The following is a 19,476-nucleotide window of genomic DNA, read 5'->3' on the forward strand; positions in this document are numbered from 1 at the left end:
TTCATGTTTAATGGGACATTGATGAATCATTGGATAAAGTAATGTTAAGCTCTAACTTCACTAAATACATAAAATGAAAAATCCCCAATGGAGTATCGAGTTAATGATTTTGAAAAGTATATTTTGAGTCAAAATTTACATCTCATAAGCATATTGCATTATTTGGATTATTATTAGTGAAATATCTAACTAAGTTGTGTGTGTATTAAAAGATGTATGAACTTTTTATGTGGTTGTATGTTTTGTTTGTGAGAGACGTGGATAAAATTAAATGTCTAACCTCATAAATATTTTTAAACCAAGATTTTGGGATCTCATGATGCAAAAAAATTGGAAATGAAATTAGAGGTTCAAATACATAAATCCAAAGCATAGGATGAAGGTATATTTTATTAAGTTATGATATTTGTATAAAAATAAGTGGTTTGCAATATTTAGTGACTTTAATATTATAAAACTTTATTTAGATAAATTTATTCATTTGTTTTAGTATCTTTTCTACCTATTATCCATAATAATATAAATATTAGTAACCTAAATAATTAGTTTAGATTAATACATGTAATATGGAAATGGGTTTACACCAAGCTTTTACACAAGAAGGCCTTCTCTAATAGTGTATTCCATATCGTACCCTTAAAACACATTTATATGCATTTCAAACAGTCTCGATACAATAATATACACATTATCTCACTTCACATATCACATATTCCTTATATTACCTCATATATCTCATGTACATTCTCAAATATAGTAACTAATCATTAGTAAAAATGTAGTATCAAGATCACAAGGATAAAATAATCATCTAATAGTCGTTGAGTGAGCTAAGCTCCTTGGAACCTCTTGCTGAGCGAAAAGCATCTAGTTGAGCCATCAACATCTAACTAAACCACTAACATCTAATTGAGAGACCAACATCTAGCTGAGTGATTTGAGTGTGACACCCTCTACCCCGTTATTAATATACAACAAATGTAACAATAAAATATTTCTTATCTTCTTTTTGGGTAAATGAAATCTTTCATAGTTGACAAATATTTCAAATATAACAAGGTAGAAGATTCACATTCGTAACTCATAAATCATAACTCCAGTGTAAAAATTATAAAAGAAAAGAAGTTAAGATTTTCAATACAATTTAGTGTAAAACAAGAAATCATATATATACAAATAATAATAAAGGAAATATAAATTAACTCCAGTAAAGGTGGCAGTGCCTCCTGGTTAGGAATTAATTTATACTCCCAAATCATATAATAAAAAATATAACAAAAATGTACATCTTGGTCTTTTATCAAGAACGTTCAAATTACAATTCTTAACATATATTTTCCTTGAATTATATATGTTATCTACGTTATTTCTTCGTTAGAAATTACAAAAGAAGAGAAACTAAAGTTATAAAAACAATAACATATTAAACTAAAATAACTATGCCCCGATGTCACATCCTATCAGAGCATGCCCAATTGAAGCCTTTAAGCCTCATCACCAACATCCTCATGATGCTGATCACCTGCAACATAATTTAAACATATACAAAAACAACAAGGGAGTGAGAAACATCTCACTCAGTTTCAGGTGCAGAAATAAAGGCTAGATAGCACTCACACACACAACAAATATAAGTCACTTATAAATAATACACATACATCATCAATATCACATATATATTCATTTATCATGCAATGATGTCATGATCTTGACTTATAAATGCATGCATGTGGCGCCATAAGGAAGTTTCACATATCATCACTGGTGACCCTAAGGCACACCTGGTTACATCACTGGTGACCCAAAGGTACACCTGGTTACATCACTGGTGACCCTAAGGTACACCTGGTTACAAGTTACATCACTGGTGACCCTAAGATACACCTTGTTAGCATGTTACATCACTGGTATGCGGCCTCAGCGGCACACCTGGAATAATATATGCATATGATGCATGTCATACCATCATAATCTCATTGACTCAATATTTAACTTTTTACATGATTTCATTTAGTACATCATGTCCTCATTTGTCATAGTCTCATAATCATAGTTTGTCTCAATAGTCAATTCTTAGGTCTCATGTCATTTGTCCATATTTCACATGGTCATGTCATCAATACTCCTCTTAAGGTCCGCATAGGTATTCACAGAGATCCAGAGAGCATTCTTATTCATATTAAAACTCATTTATTATTAACATTAATTTCATATTCATTTATTACTTTCAACAAAGAACAAGGTAGAGTAAATAGAAAATCAGACAGAACAACGGCACTTTCAACAAAAACAAAGTAGAATAAATAGAAAATCGGACAGAACAACGGCACCTTCAACAAAAAGCAAAGTAGAGTAAATAGAAATTTAGACAGAACAACGGCACCTCCAACAAAAAAGCAAAGTAGAGTAAATAGAAATTAAACAGAATAACGACAAAGGATTGGGGGCCAATCCGACAAACAACTATCCAACAATTATCCCTACACCCCTGAGCGAGGTTCTCACTCCCCCCCTTACCTGGATAAGCGGAGCTGAACTTAGGCAGAGCCTCCTCCTCTGGATTCCCTCTTCCTTTCTCTCTCTCTTTCTTTCTCTTTCTTTCTCTCTCTCTCTCTCTCTTTTCTCTTTCTCTCTCTAAAATTTCACTTTCTTCCTCTGTATAAAAAATTTCACCCCCTGCCCCTATTTATAGGCAATCTGACGCACCCGGAACGGCCCGTACTGATTCCGGAACGGCCCGTTCCGGATCCTTCAAATCTGGGCAAAATTTGTAACTGGAACGGCCCGTTCCAAAATCGAAACGGCCCGTTCCCAAAAAACCAGAACGGCCCGTTCTGAAATCAGAACGGCCCGTTCTCAATCTCAGAAGAACGGCCCGTTCTCCTTCCGGAACGGCCCGTTCTCCATACCGGAACGGCCCGTTCCAAGGCCGTTCTGGGACTACAAAAACCTCACATTTTCAACATTTGGAACGGCCCGTTCCACTTTTGGAACGGCCCGTTCCAGAACCCAAAATACCCCTATAACTTTATTAAAATTACGAAAATGCCATTAAAATAATAATAAAAATTTGGGTGTTACAATTCTCCCCTCCTTTTAGAAATTTTGTCCCCGAAATTTACCTGAAAACAGAAATGGATGAGCTTCTCGCATCTTGCTTTCTAATTCCCATGTAGCACTTTCTTCAATATTTCCTCCCCAAACGACCTTAACCAAAGGGATTTCCTTTCCTCTTAGTTGTTTCACTCTCTTGTCATCAATCCTTAGAGGAACCGTTTCATAAGTAAGATTATCCTTCAACTGAATGTTGTCAGACTCAATGATATGGGAAGGATCATGGACATACTTTCTGAGTTGGGAAACATGAAAGACACTATGGAGATTTGAAAGAGATGGAGGCAAAGCAATTTGATAGGCCACTTCACCGATTCTTTTAAGAATTTGATAAGGACCAATGAAACGTGGAGTAAGCTTACGGGATTTCAGTGCTCTGCCTACTCCTGTCCAAGGAGTGACTTTAAGGAATACATGATCACCTTCTTTAAACTTAAGGTCTTTTCTCCTCTTGTCATTATAACTCTTTTGCCTACTCTGGGTTGCTCTCATCTTCTCTTGGATCATCTTAACCTGTTCAGTAGTTTGTTGAACTATCTCAGGTCCTAACATGACATTCTCTCCAGGTTCTACCCAACATAAAGGTGTTCTACATCTCCTACCATACAGAGCCTCATATGGTGCCATCCCAATACTAGAATGGTAGCTATTATTGTAGGTAAATTCTATCAAAGGTAGGAAACTATCCCAACTACCCCCACGTTCTAAGATGCAAGCCCTCAACAAGTCTTCCAAAGATTGTATGGTTCTCTCAGTTTGGCCATCTGTTTGGGGATGGTAAGCTGAACTCAATCTAAGCTTAGTGCCTAAAGCCTTATGCAAACTCTCCCAAAATCTAGAGGTGAACCTAGGATCTCTATCAGACACAATACTAGTAGGAACTCCATGCAACCTCACGATCTCACTGATGTACAACTTGGTTAACCTCTCCAAAGAGTACCTAATATTAATGGGAATAAAATGGGCAGACTTAGTCAATCTATCCACAATGACCCATATAGCATCCAAGTTCTTCACAGTCTTAGGTAACCCAACTACAAAATCCATAGAGATGCTATCCCACTTCCACACAGGCACATCTAAAGGTTGCATCAAACCTGAAGGTTTTTGGTGTTCTACCTTAGCTTTCTGACATACTAAGCAAGCATACACAAATTCCTCCACTTCCCTCTTCATCTTAGGCCACCAAAACATCTTCTTAAGGTCTTGGTACATCTTAGTGGCTCCTGGATGGATACTAAGGATACTCTTATGACCTTCTTCCAGGATTGCTCTCTTAAGTTCTGGCACACTAGGAATGCACAACCTATCCTTAAATCTTAAAACTCCATCCACTCCAATTCTAAACTCACTTTTCACAGCTTGATTCAACTTCTCTACCCGACTCAATAAGAAAGGATCCATCTTCTGACCTTCTCTAATCTCATCTATCAAGCTATTAGTCACTCTTAAAGCTCCCAACTTAATACTCTTAGAGGTCAACTCACACCCTAAGCTCATATCCCTAAACTCCTCAATCATTTGCATTTCCCTAATCATCAAGGAAGACATTCTCAAAGATTTTCTACTCAAAGCATCAGCTACAACATTAGCCTTGCCAGGGTGATAATTTAATTGAAAGTCATAATCCTTAAGAAACTCTAACCATCTCCTCTGCCTCATATTCAATTCCTTTTGGTCAAACAAGTACTTAAGGCTTTTATGGTCACTAAAAACCTCAAATCTAGACCCAAACAAGTAATGTCTCCACAACTTGAGCACAAAAACTATTGCAGCTAACTCAAGGTCATGGGTAGGATAGTTTTGCTCATGAATTTTAAGTTGTCTTGAAGCATAGGCTACTACCTTACCCTCCTGCATAAGCACTCCTCCTAAACCCAATTTAGAAGCATCACAAAATACCTCAAAAGTCTTACTAGGATCAGGTAATACTAACACAGGAGCACTAGTTAATCTCCTCTTAAGTTCTTGAAAACTTTCCTCACACTTAGAATCCCACACAAAAGGTTGGTCTTTCTTCGTCAGCTTAGTCAAAGGAAGAGCTAGCCTAGAGAAATTCTCTATGAACCTTCTGTAATAACCAGCTAGTCCTAGGAAACTCCTAATCTCAAATACTGATTTAGGTGTTCTCCACTCTAACACAGCTTCTACCTTAGCAGGATCTACAGCTATTCCACCCTTGGATATCACATGTCCTAGAAAGTTCACACTATCCAACCAAAATTCACATTTTGACAATTTAGCATACAACTGTTTCTCCTTAAGGGTTTGAAGAACGATCCTAAGGTGCTCAACATGCTCTTCCCTAGTCTTGGAATACACTAGGATATCATCTATGAAGACCACTACAAATCTATCCAAGTAAGGGTGAAAGATCCTATTCATGTAGTCCATAAAAACACCAGGTGCATTAGTCACACCAAAAGGCATAACTAAATACTCATAGTGCCCATAGCGGGTTCTAAAGGCAGTCTTAGGAACATCCTCAGCTCTCACTCTAATCTGATGGTATCCTGACCTTAAATCTATCTTACTGAACACACAAGCTCCAACTAGTTGATCCATAAGGTCATCTATCCTAGGCAAAGGATACTTATTCTTAATGGTCACTTTATTCAGTTGCCTATAGTCTACGCACAACCTCATGCTCCCATCTTTCTTCTTAACCAACAAAACAGGCGCTCCCCAAGGCGAGACACTAGGCCTAATGAATTGTTTTCCTTGTAATTCCTCTATTTGTTTCTTAAGCTCAACTAACTCTGTAGGGGACATCCTATAGGGTGCTATAGATATAGGTGGGGTACCTGGTACTAAGTCTATGCTAAACTCAATCTCTCTCTCAGGTGGTAAACTAGACATATCCTTAGGAAATACTTCTGGAAATTCTCTCACTAAGGGAATCTCATCTAGCTTACTATCAGTCTCAAGTGTTAAAGAAGCTAAGATCATGTACACTTTTTCATTGTCTTTTAAACAAGTTTTAATGTCAGCAGCACTAAGAAATTCCGTACTCTTACATTCACCAAAGGAAATAGATTTCTCAAAGCAGTTTAAAAGGACATGGTGAGAAGATAACCAATCCATACCAAGAATTACATCTAATTGACTAAGAGGCAAACAAATTAAGTCAACTAGAAACTGCTTATCAGAAACTGTCAAAGGACATTTCAAACACACTAGGGATGTAGTCACAGGACCATTAGTAGGGGTTTCAACAACTAGATCAAAATCTAACAAAGACACAGGCAAATTCAATTTTTGGACACAAGAGACAGAAATAAAGGAATGAGTTGCACCAGAATCAAATAGTACAACAAAAGGAGTCTCAGCTATGAAACAAGTACCTTGTATCAAATTTTCTGACCGAGAAGCTTCAGCACCACTAAGAGCAAATACTCTCCCCACAGTCTTTGGACGCTCAGTTTGCGAACCCGATCCCATAACACGTGTTCTTTGTGATTCAGGACATTGGGTACTGATGTGACCTTTACCATTGCAGTTGAAGCAGGTAACTTCCCTGTCACGACACTCAGACTGATTATGACCAACAAGTCCACACTTCCAGCATCTTACTGAAGGAGTGGACACAGACCCTCCAACACTTCCAGTAGCACTAACAGTGGATCCTCTAGTAAGCAACTTACTTTTATTAGCAGCAGCTTTACTCCCTTGAAATCTATTAGAAGCGAAGTAAGGCTTACTCCTTCCCGAAGTACTAGAACTCACAGCACGGATAGGACCTCCAACTCCTTTATAAAAAGCAGCACGAGCACGGTTGTCATGATCATAAATGCTGCACTTATTGACCAGAGTGGGAAAGTGATATATCTCCTGATAGTTAATTGCAATTTTCACTTCAGGACGCAGACCATTTACAAATTTTATGCATTTAGCTCTTTCACCACCCTCACCATGGTAGTGTGTGCAATAACGAACCAAAGCATCAAATTTGGCAGCATACACAGCCACTGTGTCGTTCCCTTGATTCAGCTCAAGGAATTCCATTTCTTTCCGACTTCTCACATCATCCGGGAAATACTTCTCAAGAAAGACCTTCTTGAAGTTGTCCCAATTCAAGTGCACCCCTCCATCAATCATCCTCCGAAGTGCTCCTTCCCACCAAAAGTGAGCATCAGCAGTCAACATGAATGTGGCCAACTTCACCTTCTGAGCGATGGGACAATCCATAACATTGAAAATTTTTTCTATTTCTGTTAGCCAATTCATAGCAGCATCTGGGTCATATCCTCCTTTAAAGGTAGGTGGGTGATTTCGTTGAAATTGCTCCAACCAGTTAGGAGCGACCTCAGTCCTATTGTTATTATTCATAGCTTGTGCTAATGCTTGAAGAGCATCGGCAATCGCACGATCATTTCTACCAGCCATAGTCTAAGAAAATAATACAATCAATAAACATAATCAATCATCATACTATCATACCAACAAGTTTTACAATCAATTCAGTCCATCATTCATGTACCAAATAAACATAGTAAACCAAATAAGCATAGTAAACTCATAACTCACGGTCGATTAGATCGACCTGCTCTGATACCACTAAATGTGACACCCTCTACCCCGTTATTAATATACAACAAATGTAACAATAAAATATTTCTTATCTTCTTTTTGGGTAAATGAAATCTTTCATAGTTGACAAATATTTCAAATATAACAAGGTAGAAGATTCACATTCGTAACTCATAAATCATAACTCCAGTGTAAAAATTATAAAAGAAAAGAAGTTAAGATTTTCAATACAATTTAGTGTAAAACAAGAAATCATATATATACAAATAATAATAAAGGAAATATAAATTAACTCCAGTAAAGGTGGCAGTGCCTCCTGGTTAGGAATTAATTTATACTCCCAAATCATATAATAAAAAATATAACAAAAATGTACATCTTGGTCTTTTATCAAGAACGTTCAAATTACAATTCTTAACATATATTTTCCTTGAATTATATATGTTATCTACGTTATTTCTTCGTTAGAAATTACAAAAGAAGAGAAACTAAAGTTATAAAAACAATAACATATTAAACTAAAATAACTATGCCCCGATGTCACATCCTATCAGAGCATGCCCAATTGAAGCCTTTAAGCCTCATCACCAACATCCTCATGATGCTGATCACCTGCAACATAATTTAAACATATACAAAAACAACAAGGGAGTGAGAAACATCTCACTCAGTTTCAGGTGCAGAAATAAAGGCTAGATAGCACTCACACACACAACAAATATAAGTCACTTATAAATAATACACATACATCATCAATATCACATATATATTCATTTATCATGCAATGATGTCATGATCTTGACTTATAAATGCATGCATGTGGCGCCATAAGGAAGTTTCACATATCATCACTGGTGACCCTAAGGCACACCTGGTTACATCACTGGTGACCCAAAGGTACACCTGGTTACATCACTGGTGACCCTAAGGTACACCTGGTTACAAGTTACATCACTGGTGACCCTAAGATACACCTTGTTAGCATGTTACATCACTGGTATGCGGCCTCAGCGGCACACCTGGAATAATATATGCATATGATGCATGTCATACCATCATAATCTCATTGACTCAATATTTAACTTTTTACATGATTTCATTTAGTACATCATGTCCTCATTTGTCATAGTCTCATAATCATAGTTTGTCTCAATAGTCAATTCTTAGGTCTCATGTCATTTGTCCATATTTCACATGGTCATGTCATCAATACTCCTCTTAAGGTCCGCATAGGTATTCACAGAGATCCAGAGAGCATTCTTATTCATATTAAAACTCATTTATTATTAACATTAATTTCATATTCATTTATTACTTTCAACAAAGAACAAGGTAGAGTAAATAGAAAATCAGACAGAACAACGGCACTTTCAACAAAAACAAAGTAGAATAAATAGAAAATCGGACAGAACAACGGCACCTTCAACAAAAAGCAAAGTAGAGTAAATAGAAATTTAGACAGAACAACGGCACCTCCAACAAAAAAGCAAAGTAGAGTAAATAGAAATTAAACAGAATAACGACAAAGGATTGGGGGCCAATCCGACAAACAACTATCCAACAATTATCCCTACACCCCTGAGCGAGGTTCTCACTCCCCCCCCTTACCTGGATAAGCGGAGCTGAACTTAGGCAGAGCCTCCTCCTCTGGATTCCCTCTTCCTTTCTCTCTCTCCTTCTTTCTCTTTCTTTCTCTCTCTCTCTCTCTCTCTTCTCTTTCTCTCTCTAAAATTTCACTTTCTTCCTCTGTATAAAAAATTTCACCCCCTGCCCCTATTTATAGGCAATCTGACGCACCCGGAACGGCCCGTACTGATTCCGGAACGGCCCGTTCCGGATCCTTCAAATCTGGGCAAAATTTGTAACTGGAACGGCCCGTTCCAAAATCGAAACGGCCCGTTCCCAAAAAACCAGAACGGCCCGTTCTGAAATCAGAACGGCCCGTTCTCAATCTCAGAAGAACGGCCCGTTCTCCTTCCGGAACGGCCCGTTCTCCATACCGGAACGGCCCGTTCCAAGGCCGTTCTGGGACTACAAAAACCTCACATTTTCAACATTTGGAACGGCCTGTTCCACTTTTGGAACGGCCCGTTCCAGAACCCAAAATACCCCTATAACTTTATTAAAATTACGAAAATGCCATTAAAATAATAATAAAAATTTGGGTGTTACATTGAGCCCCCTAAAGCTTCTTGCTTAGTGATCAACATCTAGTTGAGCAAGCTAAGCCCCTTAGGACTTCTTGTTGAGTGACCTAACACATCTCGTTGAACGAGAACATGATCTTCCTCCCTGGAAATCATGTCTCCTTAACGACTACAAGTTTCCCACATCCAATTTCATGCATACACACATATACAATTTGTAAAACTGCTCTATAACATGCAATTAACATTTCAAATCACTCAATTTACACATATCAATCAATCTTCACAAACTATCACAACAAATTCCCTTAGTGTTTCCCATATGAACCTACAAGAACCTTAGATCATACAATTACATCCCAAAACATGCAATTGATCATACATTCAAATAATTCATGTCATTAGGAATATGTAAAAAGAATAAGAGACAAAATAGACGCATTTAGGGAAAAAACCCCATACATAGGCATACAACATAGTCAATCCAACTATCTAGTATATAGTTCTACACCCAAAGTAAAGTTTCTCACTCACCCCTTTACCCGGATAAGAACTAGATGACGGGTGAACGACTTTGGGGTGATTTCCTTCCTGCTCCTATTCTCTAAGCTCAAAAATATGTATGTGAAAACAAGAACGTAAAAGGATTTGATTAGAAATGTGCTCTTTTAAAAACCTTAACTTTCTTTTAACCCTCTAGTTAAAACATATTAACCACAATTATTAATTTCTTTCCCTCTTAATTAATATTATGAAACATTTAAATAAAACCTTTAATAATACACCTTATATTATATTCCATATCAAATAATTAAATAAATATTAAACATCTCCTATTAATAAAATAAAATGCTAAAATTATTAATAAAATACTTAATATTATATTCTATGAAAAATGGTATTGCAACTTTTCCCTCCCTTTAGAAATTTCATCCCTAAAATTACCTAACAAAAACAAAAATGGATATGCTTCCTACATCTTACTCTCTAGATCCCATGTAGCACTTTCTTTAATATTCCTTCCCCAAACGACTTTGACTAAAGCAATTTTCTTACCTCTTAGCTGTTTCACCTTTTTATCCTTAATACTCAAAGGAATTGCTTCATAGGTGAGGTTATCCTTCAACTGAATGTTGTCGAACTCAACAATATGGCATGAGTCCTGAATGTACTTTCCAAGTTAGGAAACATGAAAGACACTATGAAGATTTGAAAAAGATGGAGGCAACGCAATCTGATAAACTACATCACTAATCTTCTTAAGGATTTGGTAGAGACCAATGAATCATGGAATAAGCTTGCATGACTTAAGTGCTCTACCAACTTCATTCCAAGGAGCTATCTTAAGGAATACATGATCTTCCTCTTTAAACTCAAGGTATTTTTTCTTTTATCATGGTAGCTCTTTTGCTTACTTTAGGATGCTTTCATTCTATCTTGAATTCATCTCACCTTTTCAATGGTTTGTTAAACTACCTCAGGTCCAAATAAGGAACTATCCTTAGATTCTACCCAACATAAGTGTTCTACATCTCATACCAAAGAGTGCCTCATAGGGTGTCATCCAAATATTGTAATGGTGGTCATTATTATAGTTAAACTCTATCACAGGTAGAAAATTATCCCAACTACCCCCATCTTCTAAGACACATGCTCTCAACAAGTCCTCTAAAGATTGTATTGTTCTCTCGAATTGATCATCTATTTGAGGGTGATAAGATAAATTGAACCTAAGCTTGGTACCTAAAGCCTTATGAAAGCTCTTCCAAAATCTAAAGGTAAACCTTGAGTTTCTATTAGAAACTACACTAGTAGAAACCCCATGCAACCTCGTAATCTCACCTATGTATAACTTGGTCACCATCTGCAAAGGATATCTAATGTTGATAGGGATAAAATGGACAAACTTAGTCAATCTATCCATTATAAACCAGATGGAATCATAATTTTTTTTGCAATTCTAGGCAACCCAACCATAAAGTCCATGGAGATATGATTCCACTTCCACATCGGTATATCTAAAAGTTGCAATTTTCCTGAAGGTTTCTTGTGTTCTACCTTAGAATTTTGGCAAACTAAGCTAGCATAAACAAACTCTTTTACGTCTCTCTTTATCCAAGGCCATTAAAACATCTTCTTAAGGTCTTCGTACATCTTAGTAACTCTTGGGTGGATACTAAGGCTACTTTTATGACCTTCCTCAAGGATCATCTTTTTAAGCTCAAGTAAGCACGGAACACAACCTATCCTTAAGCTTTAACACTCTATCTACACCAACTCTAAATTCATTTTCTTTGCCTTAGTTTAACTTCCCTACCTAACTTAACAAGAAAGGATTTTCCTTCTAACTCTATCTAAGTTCATCTATCAGGCTAGTGGTCATTCTCAAAGTTCCCAATCTAATCTTCTAAAGATCAACTTAAAAGCCAAACTAAAGTCTTTAAACTCTTCTAACAAACTAAACTCTCTAACCATCAAAGCAGACACTTAAATAGATTTCTTACTCAAGGAATCAACCAATATGTTGGCCTTACAAGGTGATAACTAAGCTCAAAATCATAGTCCTTAAGAAACTATAGCCATCTCCTTTGTCTCATGTTAAGCTCATTTTGGTCAAGCATGTATTCAAGGCTTTTATGGTCACTAAACACCTCAAACTTGGATCTAAATAGGTAATGCCTCAACAACTTTAACACAAAAACTATGGCAGTTAGCTTTAGATAATGGGTAAGATAATTTTGTTCACGAGTTTTCAACTATTTAGATGCAGAAGACACTAGCTTTCCTTTCTAGATAAGCACCCGCCTAAACCCATCTTAGATGCATCACAATACATACAAAGGTCTCAGTAGGGTCAAGTAATTAAAACTAAAATAGGTGCACTAGTTAACCTTCTCTTAAGCTCTTGTAAACTCCTTTCACACTTAGAGTCCCACATAAAAGGTTGGTTCTTCCTTGTCAACTTGGTTAAAGGCAAGGCTAATCTAGAAAAATTCTCTATAAATCACCTATAGTAACTAGCTAATCCTAGGAAACTCCTAATCTCAAATACTAACTTAAGTGTCTTCCACTCAAGTATAGCTTCTACCTTAGAAGGATCTACAGTTATTCCTCCATTAGAAATCACATGACCCAAGAAGCTCACACTATCTAGCCAAAATTCACACATAGGAAACTTAGCATACAACTATTTATTCTTAAGGGTTTGCAACACTATCCTAAGATGTTTGGTATCTTTTCCCTAGTCTTAGAATATATAAGGATTCCATCGATGAAGACTACTACAAACCTATCGAGGTATGGATGAAAGATCCTATTCATTTAATCCATGAATACTTCAAGTGCATTAGTCACACCAAAAGGCATAACTAAATACTCATAGTGTCCATAGTGGGTCTTAAAAGCATTATTTGGAATATTCTTATATTTCAGTTGAATTTGGTGGTAACATGATCTTAAATCTATCTTATTGAACACACAATATGTCCCAACTAGTTGGTCCATAAGATCATTTATCTTAGGCATAAGATATTTATTCTTAATGGTAACCTTGTTAAGTCGATGGTAGTCTACACATAATCTCATGCTCCTATCCTTTTTCTTCACTAGCAATACAAGTGTTCCCCATGTTGGTACACTCAGCCTAATGAACTATTTCTCTTGAAGCTCTTCTATTTGTTTCTTAAGTTCATCTAACTCCTTAGGGGATCCTATAGAGGGATAAAGATATGGGTGTAGTACTAGGTATTAAGTCTATGGAAAACTCAGTTTCTCTCTTAGGTGGTAAGCCAGACATGTCTTTAGGGAAAACCTCAAGAAAATCAATTACTTAGGGAATCTTACTAAGCTCATTATCTTTCTCAAGTTTTGAACAAGCAAGAATCACATATACCATATCATTTTCTTTTAAACAAGTTTTTATCTTATTAGCACTTAAAACTTCACACTTTTACTCTCACCAAAGAATATGGATTTTTCAAAGAAGATTAAAAGGACATGATTAGAAGATAACTAGTCCACTCCAAGAACAATATCTAATTGACTAAGAGACAAATATATATGGTCAACCAAAAATTGATTTTCAAAAATAACAATAGGATAGTTAAGAAAAATACTAGAAGTAGATATGGGACCATCAATTGGGGTCTCCACAACCAGATCGTAGTTCAACTAAGACACAATCAATTTTAATTTTTGGACACATGCAAGAGAAATAAAAGAATGGTTGCACCAAAATCAAATATTAATAAAAAGGGATTCTCAACTATGAAACAAATACCTTGTATTACATTCTCGAGCTGAGCAACTTCAGCACCAATAAGAGCAATTACTCTTCCAATAGTCTTTGGATGCCCAGATTGACAACTAGCTCCTACTCCAGCTATACGTGACCTTGATAGTTGCGGAAATTGAGTACTAATATGACCCTTTCCATTGCAATTGAAAGATGGTATCTCCTTATCAGGAGAATTATAGTGTTCATGCCCACATTGCCCACACGTCTTGCATTTACTAGCAGGTCTAGAAATAAAGCCTCCTACACCAGAAACACCATTCACGAAAGAGCCTCCAACAACAAACTTACTTCCATTACCTCTAACATGATTCACTTCAAACTTGACAGAAGTTGAGTAAGGCTTACTCCTAATCTAACCACCAAATCTCACATCACAAATAGGGCCATCTCCCCTATAGAAAGCAACATATGCATGGTTGTAACAATTATAGATCCTACACTTGTTGACGAGCGTCAAATAGTGATAGATCTCCTAAGAGTTGATTGTCGTCTTCACCTTAGGACAAAGGCTGTTTATGAATTTAATGCACTTAGCTCCTTTCACCACCCTCACCATGGTAATGAGAGCAATAATGAACAAGCTCATCAAACTTAGCAACATATTCCACAACAATTCCATTTCTTTGCTTCAATTCAAGGAATTTCACCTCTTTTTGACTCCTCAGATCATCAAGAAAATACTTCTTAAGGAAAACCCTCTTGAATTTATCACAATTAACTAGCATCGCTTCAACCATCATCCTTTGCAGAGCTCCTTCCCAACAAAAGTAAGCATTAGATGTTAAAATGAGCATAACCAAATTCACCCTCTAAGCAGTAGAAAACTCTAAAGCCTTAAAGATTTTCTCAATATTGGTCAACCAAATCATCGTGCCTTTTGGGTCATATGCTCCCTTGAAAAAGGAAAAATGGTTACATTGAAATCGCTCCAACCAGCTAGGAGCAACTCCAATCTTATCAATCTATATAGCTTTTGCTAACGCTTGAAGGGAGTTAGCAATAATGCAATCATTCTTACCAACCATAGTTTTGACACACAACAACAAACAAATTAACTATCACATCAAATATAATAAATACACAATTAGAGAACACAGGAAAATGCAGATAAACACACAATACACATGTCCAATTTGAATCAACCTAACTTTGATACCACTAAATGTGACACCTTTTATCCCACATTGTCGAGGCCGAGAGTAAAGATTACTCTCAAGGTCACTCATGCTTGGCGTGAGGTGACCCTTGTTGGGTGCAAAAGCTTTAGGGGCTTATTTATGGTGCTTCCATTGGGTGTGACCTTAATTAGTCATGTTGGGCGGGTCCAACCTGAGAACAATGAGGTTCTTTAGAGGTCTTACACTGAGTGTAGTATATGTGCCATCAGGCACTGTGACACAAACTTATGTTGTTTCTCCCTTGTGATTTATGGATTATAGTGATTTAATTCCTTATGCTAATGATTACTAATATGTACTCAACATAGTTGAATTTTTTAATTTCCCTATTAAGAATAGTTGAAGACTTACATGATAAGAGAATAGTTGATGAATTACATGAAATGTTATTCTAACGTGATAATGCATTAGAATCTTGTTTGACATGCATCCTACGCATAGATGATTTTTGAAAGAGTAATATGGAATACACCATCTAAGAAGGCCCCCTTGTGTAAAAGATTAGGCATTAGTCCTTGGGGACAGTTGAGTTTGTGAAACCTTGATTATGCCTATTGTGTGCTTGGGCTAGAGTGACCTTGATCGTATGTCCTTCTAATGAGAGTGTGTTGCGAAGATGATTTGGCTTGTACTCCTAAGCTACTTTGTGTGTTGCCTTATGACAATACACCACGTGATTGTTATGACTAGCACCACATGCATGATTGTTTTGACTAGCACCACATGCATGATTGTTTTGACTAGCACCACATGCATGATTACTTGTAGTTTGTGTCTATTGCATAGTACATGTGAATGAATTTATTATATTGACTTGTTTTGGTTATATGAAATCATTTTATAATATCATTTGACCTTTTTTTTGTTATGTTTTAGATGATTGTATCATGTTTCATCTATTGCTATGACTATGCCTTTGTATTATTGTTTATATTTGGTTATCGAGTTGCATTCTACACCATGAGTCAAAGTGAGATGTTTCTCACTTCTCTTATTTTTTGTTGTTTCTTTTGTATGTTGTTGTAAATGATTTACGTCATGATGTTGAGGATGTTGATGATGAGACCTAATCCTTGTGTTTGGGTTTATGTTTTGATAGGATGTGATATCAGTGTTTAGTTAGGAATTTTCTTTTTGTTGTTATATTTTAATACAATCGTTAATTTCTTTATAATGTGTTTCCTTCTACATTGAACATGCTAGATTTTATTTATGAAAGAATTGTTATTCAATTTCTTTATTTTAATGTTATGGTATTAGAGATTGAGAGTGTCATATATAGTAACTCAATGTGTTGTGCTAGGACTTTGTTTTGGGCCAATATAGCATCATTAGGATCTAACTCATACACTCTATAACACCCCAATTTTTATAAATTATATGAAGGTATTTTAGAAATTATTTTGATATTTAAATGTATTTTATAAATATTGTAGGCACTTGATTTCGTCTGGGGCATACAAATAAAGGAATTGACTTCTATTATCAAGAAAAGGAGCTCCCAAAGCATGGAAACAACATGATATGACACCAGGAAACTCAAAAATCCTTGTAAAGACTGATTTAGTAACCTGGAACGGGTTGTTCTCAAACTGGAATGGACCGTTCCAAACAACTAAAAAGGCCTAAAATCCTAGATTGGAATGGGTCATTCCAACATGGCAATTATGAGTTAAAACTCAACTCTAGAACAGGTTGTTCTGGTTTAAGAACGGACCGTTCTAGATGCGAATTTAACACATAACGAATGGAACCAGAACGGCCGTTCTGGATCCAAAACAAGCCTTTCTGGCCACTTCTGACGTCTATAAATAGCATACTCTGTCACTACTAAAAGCATTTTTACGCTTCTGACTTTGTTTTCTTCTACGCTCTCTAAAGACCAAGGAGAACCAAAAGAAGAAGACCAGCAAGATTTTGCTCTAGCTTTATCTTCTACTTATCAAGGTAAGGGAGAGTGAGAAATCTCACTTGGGGGTGTGGGAATAACTGTTGGGTAGTAGGATTGACCCCAATCCCTTGCATGATAGGAACAGGCACTTTATGAAAGTTTTCTGTTTCGCTTTCTGATTATTTTGTTGCGTTCTTTGTGTGATTCTAAGTGTGAATATGTGTTTAATTTCAAGAATAGATATGTTTTGATATGGATTAGAGTGCTCTATGGGTTCCTATGGGAAACCCTATGAGAAACAAGTAAAATTTGAATATTTTCTATTTTGCCTTCTGAGTTTTCTATTGTGTTCCTTGATGATTATTGAGCATGAATATATGTTTAATTTTGAGTTTGGATATGTTTTGATATGAATTAGAGTGCTCTGTGGAGATTATGTGAATATGATGAGACAATGTGAAAAGTGAATATGAGATATGAAATATGATGATATGTGACAATGAGACATGATATATGAGTAACTATGACAAGTGAAATGATGAGTCCATGAGTTTGTGAATGTGTGACATGCATCATATGCATTTATGTGACGGGGTACGATATGGAGTACATCGTTAGGGAAGGCCCTCCAAGTGTGAAACATCTTGGAGGAGTCCTAGGGGATAGTGCATTTTGGAAGGCCCAGTTTTGCCCATTTGTGTGCATGGGACGTATCTTGTGCGACTTCACTAACCCGACGAGACCCTAGTAGTACATCTTTCTAGTTGAGAGTGCACGGTTGAGCCGACATGTACTCCTAGACTACTCTTGGTATGTTGCTTCGGCAGCATTCCACGTGATATGTGATTATGAGACACGTGACTGGCGCCACATGCATGCATTTATGAGTCGAGTCCATGACATCATTGCATGATAAATAAGTGTGTATGTGATACCAATTGTGTATGTGTGTTGTCTATATGTGACTGGTGCTTGTGACTTGTACATTTGTTGTGTGTGTGCTGTCTAACTGTTATTTTTACACCTGAAACCGAGTGAGATGTTTCTCACTCCCCTGTTTGCTCTATGTGTATTTTTATTGTGTTGCAGTTGATCATCAGTATGAGGATGTTAGTGATGAGACTTAGGCTTCAATTGGGAGTGCTCTGATAGGATATGTGATAACGGGGCATAGTTAGGACTAGTTTAGGACTTTAGTTTCTTTCTTGTTTGGAAAACCTTTAACTTTATTTCTTTTGTAATTTTCGCAAGTGAACTATGATTATATATGTGAATGTGAATCCTTTACCTATTTGCTAATTGAGAAAGTTTTTATTCAAATTTTATCTTACAATTATTGTGTATTATGTCGGGGTAGAGGGTGTCACACACTCCCTTACATGGTGCAAATCTTGTCCTGTGGGATCCACTATGGCTATTAGAAATACTGTCTATGATGATGACTACTTCTTTTGGTGTCTTGTAATAAATATTTCCTCTAACTAAGGCATCCAAAATAAGCTTAGTATCATACAATAGCCTATCTAAAAAGGTGCACATTTGGTTCATATCATCCAATCCATGGTTTAGGCACTTCCTTAGCAAATTTGAATACTTTCTCATGCTTTCTAACAATGACTCATCTTCCTCCTATTGAAAGTTGATGCCCATCTTGCACAACTTGATTTTTTTTTAAGGGAAGTACTTCTCTAAAAAGTTATTAGCCAAATTATCCCATGTAGTGAACTATTGGGTGGGAATGACTATAGTCAATAACTTGTTATCCTAGACAATGAAAAAGAGAATACTGCAAATCTGATGGTGTCATCTAGCACACTCTGATATTGCATGATATTGCAAATCATGATAAACTAAGTCAAATATGTATGAGGATCTTTGTTGTTTGCTCCAAAGCATTGGCCCCCCTTTATTAGATATAGCAATGCTAGTTTAATCTCAAACTGGGTTGTAGTAATAATAGGTCATGAAATGCTATTGAGCTCTCTAGGACCACAATGTGCGATGCGATCAGCATCGTCCTCCTCTTTAATTGTGGATTAGTAGGAGTAGGAGGTAGATTAGTGTTTACTCTTGCTTCTAACATTAGCTTGAATGTTGAAGTACTTTGGATTATTAAAAGTTGTCTCCTTCATAGAGCATTATTTTTTTTACAAGTCCTTTCAATCTCCAAATTGTAGTACAACTTTACGATCAGAGTTTCACCTCACATACACAAAATTTAGACTAATTAAAAAGAAAAAGTGAGATCTTGAAAAATATAACATGAAAAGTAATTAAAATTGATTAAAATATAAAAATAATTAATGAATTTAAAACAAA

General features: G+C 36.3%; 1 protein-coding gene across 1 annotated transcript; it reads right to left on the reverse strand.

The window, feature by feature from the left end:
• Positions 1-1,171: 1,171 nt before the first annotated feature.
• On the reverse strand, positions 1,172-9,264 carry LOC145949934 (uncharacterized). Its single transcript, XM_083060845.1, has 2 exons — positions 6,459-9,264; positions 1,172-1,522 (listed from the first exon to the last, which is right to left on the reverse strand). The coding sequence occupies exons 1-2, from the start codon at positions 7,498-7,500 to the stop codon at positions 1,485-1,487; spliced, it is 1,080 nt and encodes a 359-aa protein (XP_082916971.1). The 5' UTR covers positions 7,501-9,264; the 3' UTR covers positions 1,172-1,484.
• Between the last annotated feature and the right edge of the window lie 10,212 nt (positions 9,265-19,476).

Source organism: Cajanus cajan, chromosome 1 (assembly GCF_000230855.2).
Source record: "Cajanus cajan strain Asha chromosome 1, NIPB_CcT2T_4, whole genome shotgun sequence".
Lineage (NCBI taxonomy): Eukaryota > Viridiplantae > Streptophyta > Magnoliopsida > Fabales > Fabaceae > Cajanus > Cajanus cajan.